This window comes from Desmodus rotundus, chromosome 5, assembly GCF_022682495.2.
Source record: "Desmodus rotundus isolate HL8 chromosome 5, HLdesRot8A.1, whole genome shotgun sequence".
Classification (NCBI taxonomy): Eukaryota; Metazoa; Chordata; class Mammalia; order Chiroptera; family Phyllostomidae; genus Desmodus; species Desmodus rotundus.
The window spans coordinates 2,688,131-2,700,214 of NC_071391.1; the positions used below are offsets into that span (position 1 = coordinate 2,688,131).

Here is a 12,084-nt window from a genome sequence, read left to right on the forward strand (position 1 = left end):
GAGTGAGTGAATGCATGAGTGAATGAATGGATGAGTGAGTGAATGGATGGATGAGTGAGTGAATGGATGGATGAGTGAATGGATGAGTGAATGAACACATGAGTGAATGAAAGCATGAGTGAGTGAGTGAGTGAGTGCAGTTCAACCCCGGCACTAGAAGGCGGTGGTGATGCAGTGAAGTTGGACAATGGAGCGGTGAGTGAGATGGGTGATGAGAGACTCAGAGCTGGGGCTGCACGGCGCCCATGTAGCACCCTGCATTGCCAACCAGGGCTGCCAAAAACCTTTTCGTGTCTGTGTCTGCCCTGACAGCCGCACCAGCCCCAGCAACAGGCAGGGCGGGCATTATGCCTGATCCCAGGTGGGCACACTGAGGCTCGGGGAGAACCAGGGACTGTTTCCCCTGAGAGCTGCAGAGGAGCGAGGGGCCAGGACTGGAGTCTGGCCCCCGGGGCCCCAGGCCCACCCTGTCTCTCTCCTGCGTCTTGGATCCCAGTCTCTGCAGCAGCGCACGTTTGGAAAGGTCAAGGTCCTCTGTCCGGGGTTCCCACACTGCTCAGGCCCCATGGCCCGTGCCCAGTGCCCCGCTGAACTCTAGCCCCTGTTTCCGTGGAGACAACAAGGAATCATCTCCCTCCCTCCGCCCCAGCCAGGACAACACCGGCCGAGGCCACAGGCTATATTTGTCAGGAGGCTCCCAGGGGGATTGGGAGATCCAGCTCAGGAAGCTGGCCACTCACTCTGCAGAGACAGACGCACACAGAGCGCTGGTCATTCTGCCAGAACCGGGTGGGGTGGGCGGGGAGACCCAGCTGAGGGGATATGTCATGGACCAGCCGGCCACAAGGTTCAGATAAAGCCAGGCCAGTCTCTGCCACAAACGTTTCTGGTGGCATTGGTCTGCAAGCAGAGAGGGTCCCAACACTTCTCGGCCCCCACTGGGGGAACAGAGAAGGCCTGTGTGCAGTGACATTTAAAGAAGAGCCAGAGCAGGAAGCCCAGACCGCAGGATAGTCAGAACTCCGGGGGGTGTGGCCCGTGGGGATTTGGGGAGTCAGGTGACGCCAGACAGACTTCGTGTCAAGGTCACTTACGTCGTGCAGGGGGTAGGCCGCCGAGTAAACGCCGTTGGCCAGCAGGCTCGTGATGCCTTAAAAATAAAGGCAGAGAGAGGATTATGGACCAGACAGGTGACCCGCCGCTGCGTGTCCCGTCAGAGGATCCCGGGACTGTCTCGGCCACCGGGAACTTTCTCAATGCGAGCCACCGCACCTGGCCGCACAGCGCCCCGCCACCTGCCGCGGGCTTCCTCCCCAGGTCCGACTAGATGACAAAAACATGCTCTATTGGCAGAATTAGGGAGAGACAGAGGAAACCCCAAGAGGAAGCCGCGTCGAGGAGGAAGGAGGAACCCCAAACCTGCAATTCACCGACTACCCCGCCAGCTGGAAGGCAAGCCTGCAGACCAAAAGATGGGTTTGAAGTGGTTAGAAAAGCAGGATCATGAGGAAAACACGGACGGGCAAATGGACGGCGTCAGAAACACACGAACAATTTGGAATTAGGTTTTAGGTTGATTGGAAAAGCCGGAGAGGAGGCCTGTGGGCCCCCGCGCGGGGGCAGAGGCACTTACCATATTTACCACATTTTCGCCTTTTACTTAAAAGGGCAGAGTCCTTCTTTCTTCCCTCTCCTTGCCCTGTTTACACAGCCGGCTATTAGTTACATGCAAAAGGGCCTGGAAGGGTCAGAGCTGCGTTTGGGGGAGAAGGCGCACAGTGGGTCCGTGCTGCTGGGCCTCGCTGTGAGAGCCGGGTGTTTATTCACAGGCCCCGGGCCCTGCCCTGATGCTTCATACCAACAACCACGACTGCCCCTCCTGGCAGAGCGGAAGGTGGAGCCTGGCCGTGCCCAGGGACCGGGGCGCCTGGCACTCTGTTCCTTGCTCCACACGCCTCTGCGGGATCCAGCGCTGCTGAGGGGTGTTCATGAAGCCCCTTGCTGGTCACAGAGCCATCTGCCTGGCCCAAGGGGCTTTCTAGGTCTCAGATGGGTCAGATTTTCTAGTGGTCCGGCCAGCTCACTCTCTGCCACCGTGAAACTGGGGGGCAGGGGACTTAAAACTGATCATGTCCTTGATCAGTGATCTGAAATGGTCAGGGCACCTACAGGAGGCTTAGGAGTCTGGACCAGGGAGAGGTGGGAGGGCGTGAGCTAAAGCCCTTGAGTTCGTCTGCATAAGAAAGGGACGTGACGATTGGTCCAGGACACTTTGTGCCTCACCCTCACTGCCCGTGGGTCTGGGCCCTCCCCAGCATGCCCAACCGCTGCAAGGCCCTGCGACCTGCTGTTTCTGGTTGGTTACCATCTATTTTCTCCTCCAGAACAGACCCCTGTGGGCAGGGCGCACCTGGGGCCCAGCAGGGCACAGGCGCATCACTTGATGAATGGATGACTCGGAGGCCAGTAGGGCTGCCAGACAAGGGGGTGCAGAGGAGCCCCCGTTTCCTCTGCTCAGACATGGGGGCTGGGAACTAGCTCAGAGCGCCCACCCCAGGGAGCACTCCCAGCGGGAGCCCGGGCCCTGGACTCTCAGCAACGGCGCGAACTCCCTCAGGGAGGGGCCCCAGGGGAGACTGAGCTCTGGGGGGGCCAGAACCATGCTCCCCCCCTGTCTGGGGCGCCAGGCCACTCTGGAGGCTCTTGCTCTGTGGAAGGCAGGCTGGGCCTGTGGGGAGGGTTCTCCCGGGCCCCTCTCGGTCCCTGGATGAGGCCCTGCTCCCTCTGACTTACGACACGGGCTTAGAAATTTGAGGCCTGGAAGGGTGTCCCTGGGGCCGGCCATCGGTCATACAGGCCTGGGGACCTGAGTCCACCTGACCCTGCAGGATTCACCCTCTCCGCCCTGCAACCTGGGCCTGGGCCTGGCCGTCACCTGCTGAGCATTTCACTCCCTCTCCTGCCCCCGCCCCTGCCCTCCACGGTTCCTCCGCGGTTCCCACCCGGCTATAGGTGAGCCCAAACTGTCACTCCCAGATGCACAGACTCCGCTCCTACGAGACCCTCCCAGTGGCCTCGAGCCACCGCCGTGGACCTCAGGAGTTCGTCCAGCGGAACCCTCTGTGCTGCGGGCACAGCTCTCGGCGGGTGCAGCAGTCAAATAGGAAAGGCCCTCCTCCCTGGGCTCTGAAACGCTGCCGGTTGTCCACCGGGCCTGCAGCTGTGGGCAAGGGGCCTGTGGGCGGGGGGCGCTCCCCTCCCCAAGCTTTAATCAGTAAGGTGTCCTATCTGTAGCTTGGGGCATTCTGTGCCCTGGTCCCCAGGAGTCAGCTGGGATGGTTCTATGCCAGGTTCTGGAATCAGGCGCCTGTCCAGGGGAGCGCCTTCCAGCAAGGCCTGGTGGGGGGCCGCGCTGGCCTGGTGGGGCGCCTTCACCCTGGGATGGCCTTGAACCTGTCTGGCTGCCCGCAGCCTGGGGTGCTGCATGGGGCCATCGCCCTGCTGGAACCCTAATTACTTCCTGCCGGGCTGTGAGGGTCAAGTGAGGGTTAAGACGACTGGTCAGCCCGCAGCTTCCGGCAGCCAGGATTTACCGCCCGAGGTGGAGGCTGTGGACTCCACCAGAAACCCCTGAGCCAAACAGAGTCAGACCTGGATGCTGAGGAGCGAGTACAGGGCCATAAAACTGTCCCTCGGTCCCAAGCCTGGGATGGCTCTCCTTTCGGAAACTGTCACCCAGGCTTAAATCAAAACCCTGTGAAGACGCCCAAGCTGGCTGGCCACACCCCACGGCGACCGTCCCGAGGTGAGATTACGGCCAGAGAGCCGGCGCTGACGTCACGTCCCGAAAACGCTCTTACCCATGCTGTACTTGGCTTTGGTGCATGTCGTTCTTTTCAGAATTTCGTAGACCTGGTGCAGAGACAAGAGGGGGTGGGCGGTCACTCCAGCTGCAGCGGCTGCAGGAACGGTTGTGTGATCGCCGAAAGGGCCGGGGCTGGGACAGTGACCTGTGGCGACCACCCCCGTTCTCCCCAGGCCGCAGCCAGCCCTTCTGAGGATGCTCGGTCAACAGCGTTGGGGCCACTGTGCTCGGGGGTGAGCAATGTGCTGCGAAGGGGCCCCATCTCTCAATTCCCTTCAAGAAGCACCGACTCCACGCTGCGCTGTCCCTCAGGGTTAGGAGCCGTCCCCTGCGCCCTGCGGCTGGGGCACTGTCCCTCTGGCTGAGAGCCGGGCTGGAATTCAGAGACGTGAGGACCTGGCCCATAGGAGCACTCCAGGTGTAGCCACAAATATTCCAGAAACCCGGGTGGGTGGGTCTCAGGATGCTGTTCGACACAGTCAAGATGCAGCAGAGCATGGGGTGCCCGGCAGAAGCCCCCTGAGGGGCCCCACCGCACCCCAGCTCGTGATGCACCTATAACAGAGCAGTTCACTTTGTGGCCCCAGGAGCCCCGGCTGGGAGGTCTGCCTGCCTGGGTCTGAGCCCAGGCTCCACCAGTTGTTGGCTGTTGGACAAACTACCTCACCACCTGGCCTCAGTTTCCCCAGGTGCAAAATGGGACGGAAATTATGGACCCCATGGCACAGACGTGTGGGGCAGAGCACACCACTCGCCCTCCCAACCCTCCTCCACCCCACTGCCCTCGGGCAAGGCCAACGGCCAGAACTCCCGTGGCCCCTCCACCTGTCCCTCGGCCCCACGGCCTCCACCCTGGCCATTCCTCCTGCCAGAAGCGCTGGTCCTGAGACCTAGCTTAGAGGGGCCGAAACGAGCAGGCCACAGAGCACTGGCCATTCCTGTCGCTCCACCTTCTCACCGCTGTCTTGTCCTGGAGTGAATTTCGCTGCCGGCCCTATTGCCCCCCTGCCCCCCGGTCCTGGGCGAAAGCCAGGGGCTTGGTCACTGCCCACTGAACAAATGAGTGAATGAATGAATGGCAGCCCACTCAGTCAGCTCCCTCCCTTTGCCCCCTAATCTCGTTGGTGGCCTCTTCCTGACTGATCGGATTCTCCTGTAAGTGCCTCCTCCCATCCACGTACAGTCACAGCCCCCGTCACAGCCCCCGTCACAGCCACCGCTGTGGCTGTGCAGCCGCTTTCCATCTGCCCTCCCACAGCAGCCACGGGCAGCGATCTTGGAGGGACAGATCTGACCTCCTCTTAAACCTTGCTCCACAACCTTCTATGGCTCCCTAGTGCCTAAAGGCTGAAGGTCCGAGTCCCAAGACCAACACATCGGCTCCTTCCCTGCTGTTCCCAGCTCCTACCCACCTACCATGGCTTCATTCCAACTCCGGATACGGTTGGCACTCAAAGACCACGGAGCCAGGCTGACCAAGGGCAACCTTTTGAATCACTGAAGAGTTCCTCTGGAGCATGGGCAGCTTACCAACTGACCTTGAAGGTCTCTGGGAGAGAGTGACCCCACCCCACAGGTAACTGGAGTCACGGGTGGCTCATTTAACACTAATCCCCTGTCAACATGGCTTCCTGGGACTTGGGGGTCAGGGATGAAACTCAGTTTTGTGGAGATCCTCAATGAGACAGGAATGAGGGCTTCTGATTCACATGTCCCCCGCCCCTACCACGGCCACCTCCCCGACAGCAACAGTGAGTGTACAAATCTGCACCTGCCCGGAGCCCGGGGAGCATTTTGGCAGCCCCGGGTAACGTAAAAAGTTGGGGTGCACATACGCAGTGGAACACAGGCACGTCCCTCAGCTTACCACGCCGCTGTAGGAAAGGGAAACCGTTCCGCTTAAAGCTGGAGGGTTCTCCCAAGCAGGGGGCGTCCCAGGGACACGGCTTCCCTCTGCGGACACACGTCAGCCCGAGCAACACCGCTGGCTGGTGTTTTTAACTACGGGGTTTAATTGCTGAAGTCGATCAGTAATGCGGTTAACACTAAACGCCCCGCAGAGCCTCTGTCCCTGGTGCTGGGCGCAGGTGCCCCTCGGAGGAGGCTCCCCAGGCCCTTGGAGCAGGAAGCCAGCACGGGCCTGGCTCTCACATGGCCTCAGTGACTCCTGGAGCCACGAGGCTGGGAGGCAGCGGAGGGTGGACAGGACCCGGATCTGCAGCCACTGAGCCCCCGACGCCAATGTGGCCTGCAGCACTGTCCCTCGCCTGGCCACCTTCCAGTCTCGGGATGTGGCGAGAGGGGTAGCTATCTGGTCAAGGTCAAGCCCTGCCCCTCTCCTCGCCAGGCTGGGCTCTCTGGGCGGGGAGGAGAGGAGAGAGCAGCAGGACGCCTGGCTGCGAGGCTCACGCGTGTTTAGATAGAGGTCAGGTCCTGAGCCGCGCGGCACGGCTTGGCTGGCGGACAAGTTGGCGGCCGATGGAGAAACACTAACGCTTGAACAGGGCAGGGTGGCCTGCTCAGATTTCAAACCTCAGTGTGCGCATCTGGCAAAGACTCAGGCCTCTACCCGAACCCACACGACGGTGCTGCCACTGGCTGCCACTCCTGCCTGGCCTGCGGGCTGGGCCACCTCTGGGCCTGGGGCTGGGTGACCGTCAGGAGCTGCGATTCCCCTAAGGGCGGCGGCCAGGGGCCAGCGGGAAGAAAAGCCGTGCGGGGAACTGGGGCAAAGACCAGACTCACAGAGGGGTCTGGAATCCTGGAAGCCCCCTCCCCTCTCTCCTGCTGGTCCTCCCCGCCCCCACCCCTGGGCTGGGAGGTCCCCTGGGCCCCTAGCAGACCTCTCCATTTTATTATTCTAATTATTTCTGTCAGACAATTAGAGCCTCTTCCACCTGGGGAGTTTTTCTGAAATGAAACTCCGTCCCTTTCCCTTTCCCTCGGGCCACCTCGCTGGCCAGCCAGCGACTCCCTCGATTCCCGCAGACGGAAGATACTCACTATTGTGCTTCGGGTCTTGCTGTCGAAAAAGGAATCCTTGTCAGACAGGTCAAATCTGCAGAAACACCGAGGAGAAGAGACGGCGTTCGCTGGAGTCAGCTCTCCTGAGCTCCGGGGTCCTGCCAACCCACTGCACTGTCCCCAGAGCAGCTGCGGCCGGCAAACTGGTGCGGCTCTCCACAGCCCGGGTGTGGCCAGGCCCCGGGCATTTGACACAGACAGCCCCCCAACCCCACAACGCGCCCCCACAAAACCCTCCAGGAGGCTGGGAGACCCCCAGGGGCGACGAGTGTGCTTAGACCTCCCCGAGGGGACCCTGCTTGGTTTTGGTCCCGGCTGTAGCACTGCTGGGGGTGGGGACGACATCATCTGCCGTGACGCTCGGTATTTAAGATCACCCCCCTGCACCTTCCACGTGGCTTTGGTCCTGGGGTCTTGGAGATTGCAGATTGCCTAACACTTCTGAGGGCACAGAGACATCTGTGGATAGGTGACCCACACCCCAAGCAAGAGCTGGGAGGCAGGGGCTCCCTCCTCACGGGGCCTGGAGGTGAGCCTGGCCTGGCCAGGCAGGGGGTGCCAGGGAGACGCAGGGCGGGGCGTCCTAGGAGGAGGGGTGTCCCTCTAATGCCCGGGGCTCTGTCCTGAAGCTGGAAGAGGTCAGACTGGGGCCACGTTCTTCTCTCTGTGTCCCTATTTCTTGTCCCCAGGAGACGGGGAAATGTGTGGAGTGCGGCCCTGGACCTCTGCCCCGTGACTAATACGGGTGCCAGGTGGAGGACCAGGTCTCCACGCCCCACGAGGACAGGGGAGTCCAGGAGGCCTTGTCCCCTGACAGCTGGCCACCAAAGCCCCATGTGTTCCTGAGCCCCCTCTCTAGCTCTGCCCCGTGAGGTCTCACAGAGGCCAGGTGGCTACTCCCTGAGGGAGCGGGGAGGGGGGAAACTTCCAGAACAGGTACAGCACTGCCAGGCAACCCCGCTGGCTGCGCAGTCCCTGGGGCCTGGGGCCTCCAGCTGGGGCTGCTTTTCAGTTTCTGCCTCCTGAGAAAGCTCACAGAACCTCAGGTGGCCACCACACCCTCTCCTCGGGCACATCCCGAGAGGGACGGAGCTGGATGGCAGGGAAGGCTGCTGCCCAGACCGCTGCTTTGGGGGCTGAGGTCCAAGGCCCACCGGCCCTACTTGTGACCTCACGAGTATCCCTAAGTGTCCCCAGGCAGAGTGACAAGACTCTTTGCCCCCTTAATTCCTCAGTTAACAGTGACCTTAGAACGTGTTTGCCAGGGCCTCTGCTGTGCTCGAGAACCCCGAGCTCTTCTGAGAACAGGCTCCACGGGCGGAAACGCCCACTCCTTTGAGGCCTTTGTCCCACAACCTGTATTTGTCCTGTCCTATGCGATGGTGGGGGAGGGCTGGGGCCCCCACTTACAGGTGCTGCTTCTCCCTGGAGAAGGGGTAGGACAGCCTCTTCACCGTCTGCGGTCTGTGCTCCGCCACCCTGGGCTGGATGGGGGCGGTGATTTTCTGGAGCACGGAGTTGATCTTTTTCAGAAGGCCCCGGGCCTCGTTCATGTGATACAGCTGCAGACAGACCGGGGGAGGGGGACCTGCGTCATTGGCCGAGCCGGGACCCTCATCTCAGCGGGTCCCAGAACTGTCCCACCCTACGGAGATGGCCCGCCCTGAGAATGCAAGCCGGGGCCACTCCTCTGCACGCCCGGGATCAGATAAACCCGGAAAGCCTGTGGTTTCAGGAGAGGCCCACGGAGAGAGTAGTGATAATATGTTGCAGAAACCTCGGAACTTCACTTTTGTTTCAGAGGAAGTAATCCCAAGGATCCCTGTGGATTTGGGATGCGGGGGTGACTAAGTCCTGGCACACTTCCCTTCCTCTGTCCTCACCCAGGAAACCCCGATGCCCAGCTAATCAGGGGCGCCCCGGCGTCGGAACCGCTTTCAGAGATTAATGAAAAAATGCCCAGCCAGCTGGGAAATGCAACTAAAATGAGTCTCATGGACCAGCTGAGAGGCAGTGCGCCTGAGACGCCAGAGCGGGAAGGGGAACTGTGTTTGGATCACACACAGCTTGGCCCATGGCGCCCGCCTGGGCCACCTCCGGGGCTTGGGCTGGGGTCTGTGCAGGGCCAAGAGGCCACTGGCTTTCGGAGAGACGCAGAGCCTCCTGGCGTCTGCGCAGCCCTCGGCCTGGAGACCAGCCTCAGGGCAGACGCGTCCCCACCCACCTTCTTGGTCGGCATCTTCAGTTTCAAAAACTCCGCCTCTCTGCACAGCACGTTCCAGGGCGCGTGGATCTTCACGAACCCAACCCCGTGGATTTTTGTCTGGAAGAGGAGAGGAGGCCTCAGTCAGCGAGGGCAGACGTGGCTGGAAGCCATTCTCACCTTCGCTCCCAACTGCAGGTTGTCCAGAGCTGCCACACTGGGCGGCTTCCTCCTGTGCCCTCACTGGCCTCTCTCCGCAGCACTCCGAGTCCCCTCCTTGCAGGTGGCACGAGGGAGCGTGGGCAGATAAGTCTCATGGACAATCGAAGGAGAGCCAGGAGGGCCTGGAGGGAGGTCCCAGACCACAAGCACCCGGAAGGGTTTCAGGGGGATGAGCCGAGGGCCCCAGAGCAGCGGCCGCAGAGGAGGCCCTCGGACAGCATGCAGCCCTCCGGCCCCCACCCTCGTGGGCTCAGTGCCCTCTCATCCTGGAGCAGGGACAAGGGCGGCGGGGAAGACGGCCCCTCTGGGCTCCTCCTCTCTTCGGGGTCAGGCCACACCTCTGCCCGCACACGGCCTTCCCGTCCTCCCGTGCACGAGCAGCCTGGTGCAGGGCCTGGGTTTGAGGCTGCTCCCCAAGTGAACTGCTGTGAACTCGGACAAGTCCCTTCTCCTGGGGCAGCGTGTCTGAGTGACAGCGATGGACTGGGACCGCCTGGCCAGGGGCTGTGAAAGGCCCCAGCACGGCCCCCTTCACAGATGGGAGCACCAAGGCTGGGAGCGAGTGGGTCCCGGCCTGGGCTCCTCAGAACATGAGAACGAGAACGACTGTGCGATCTGGCAGCCCCTCTGCCGGGAACACACGCAAAGGATGTGAGTCTGGACCTCACACACATGTCCACACTCCCACGTCCACGGCAGCGCGACTCACAGCAGCCAAGGGGTGCAAACCACCCAAGTGCCACCGACACACGAGCGGATGAAGAAAATCTCGTCCAGGTCCACAGCGGGGTATTACATAAAAGAAGGAAGTCCTACCTACCCTTTGTGACAACATGGGTGGGCCTGGGGGACATTAGGCTTCAGTGACATGAGCCAGACAGAGAAAGACAAATCCTGTAGGATCTCACTTATACGTGAAATCTCAAAAAACAAAACAAAAGCCAATTTCACGGGGGGCGGGGGGAGGAGATGGGGGAAGCGCCTGAACTGTGCGTTATGAGAAGGGTGAGTTCTGAGGGTCCAGCCTGCAGCAGGGCCACTGGAGCTACCGCACAGCGTCACGTACTTGAGCGTCTGGAAGGCCACACACACGTGCGTGTACACAGGCAGCACGTGCACACACGCACGCACGCACAAGCCGACACCGTGGGAGGTGACCCACGCTCTAATTACCTGGATCTTGGAAATTATCCCATGACGTACATGTGTATCAAACCGTCAGGCCGTGCACTTTAAATATACACAATACCGTGTCTAAGCCACGCCCCAGTCACATTGGGGGTGGGGCCTAGCGTCAGGCAGGCAGCCGACGTGGGCGCGCGTGTTCCCAGCAGGCAGGCCATGCAGCGCGTGCAGCCCGTGCCCGCGCCCAGCCCTGATGAGACCCGCGACGCCCCCGGCGACTGCATTTTCCCTTTCCCTCTGTTCCCCCACAACCGCGTGCTCAGGTGAACAGCGTCCACGCTGCGGCGACCCGCTTCATCGTCTAAGCGCACGCAACCCGCACAGGCCTCCCAGCCACCGAGACAGCCGGGGTGCCCCGCGGTGCGGGGTTGTCACAACAAAGAGCGGAGAACCACGAGGTTTCCCGCCGCCCGATCGGGGTCCGTGGAGCCCACTGGCGCCCGGGGCCCCGACTGGCAGGAGAGGTCAGGCCGTGAGGCCACTGAGACCCTGGCCCCAGCGACTGGTGGGCGCCCCCAGGCGGGAGACCACCGCGGGCAGTTCACGTGCCGCGGAGCCCTTCCTCTCCCGCTGCCGACCGGGGTTATTTCTGTGCCCTGCTCATCTGCTCGCAAAGACCCAAGATACGCCCCTCCGGCCCGCGGAGATTTCTCTCCAGGGTGGGCGGCCGGCCTCCCTGGGAAAGCACGCTCCTCTGTTTACGCGAGCAGCGGGTCCCTCCCAGGGAAACCGCGGGCGGACTTGGGAAAGGGGTCAGGGGACCGGCTCCGCGAGCGTGCTCACGGGCCTTTGGAGACACGGTGCCCGGCTGCAGTGCAGCCTGCCCAGGACCCTTGGGAAGAAGCTGTGAGATGGGGCGGAGTGGGGGCCCTTTTCCAACAGCTGGAGGCCCCAGAGCAGGGTGGGAGGTCATGACTGAGGCCCCTGGAGCTGGGGAGTTTGGAGGCCGCTGATAGGCCAGGGCCATGGCAGCGATTGGGTGGGGGCCCCATGAGGGGACAGGGTCAGAGCTCCGACAGGGCCACGGACTAGAGGGGGTGGGAAGGCGGGCCGGGGGTGCTCCCCTCGGTGCGGGGTTCTCCCAGCACAAACTGAGCACATGCAAACCTCCATTCTGAGACCCCTGGCAGAGGCTGGCCTGACCAGAACTGTCTCCGGCATTTTCCTTTCTGGAGGCAGAACTTGTCCAGGCCCTTTTGTGGTGGTCGAGGATGCCCAGCAGTCCCTTCTACATTCTCCAGACCTTCTAAGTCACTGGCCGGACCACATGGTCCTCAACCCATTAGTGGCCACTTACCATGGCGAAGTGCGGGCTCAGAAATTGCTAGAAGGTTCACATCAATAAGGGCACAGCATGGCCCTTTTGGGGGGCCTTTGGCTGCCCAGGGGCACCAGGCAGCACCACCTCCTCACTTGCACCCTCGCCCCACAGGCTGCCTCACGCCCCGAGGGCACCTGTTGCTGTAGGTGCAAAGTCCTGAACTCTGGGAATCGGGAGCCCCCAGGGTTCTGCCCCCACAGCACCCCTAGGTGTGACTGCCCCAGGTTAGGGTCAGATGGAAGCCCAGGGGAGTGTGAGGTGCAC

The 12,084-nt window shown here is 61.8% G+C and overlaps 1 protein-coding gene across 1 annotated transcript in view; it reads right to left on the reverse strand.

Moving 5' to 3' along the window:
* Positions 1-12,084, reverse strand: part of ANO1 (anoctamin 1) — a 124,723-nt gene that overhangs the window by 42,363 nt on the left and 70,276 nt on the right. Inside the window, exons 4-9 of the mRNA XM_053924546.2 lie at positions 9,114-9,212; positions 8,300-8,451; positions 6,869-6,923; positions 3,861-3,912; positions 1,634-1,699; positions 1,095-1,150 (exon numbers count right to left, since the gene is read on the reverse strand). Of these exons, the coding sequence (XP_053780521.1) occupies positions 1,095-1,150; positions 1,634-1,699; positions 3,861-3,912; positions 6,869-6,923; positions 8,300-8,451; positions 9,114-9,212 (480 nt within the window). The remainder of the gene's footprint in view (positions 1-1,094; positions 1,151-1,633; positions 1,700-3,860; positions 3,913-6,868; positions 6,924-8,299; positions 8,452-9,113; positions 9,213-12,084) is intronic.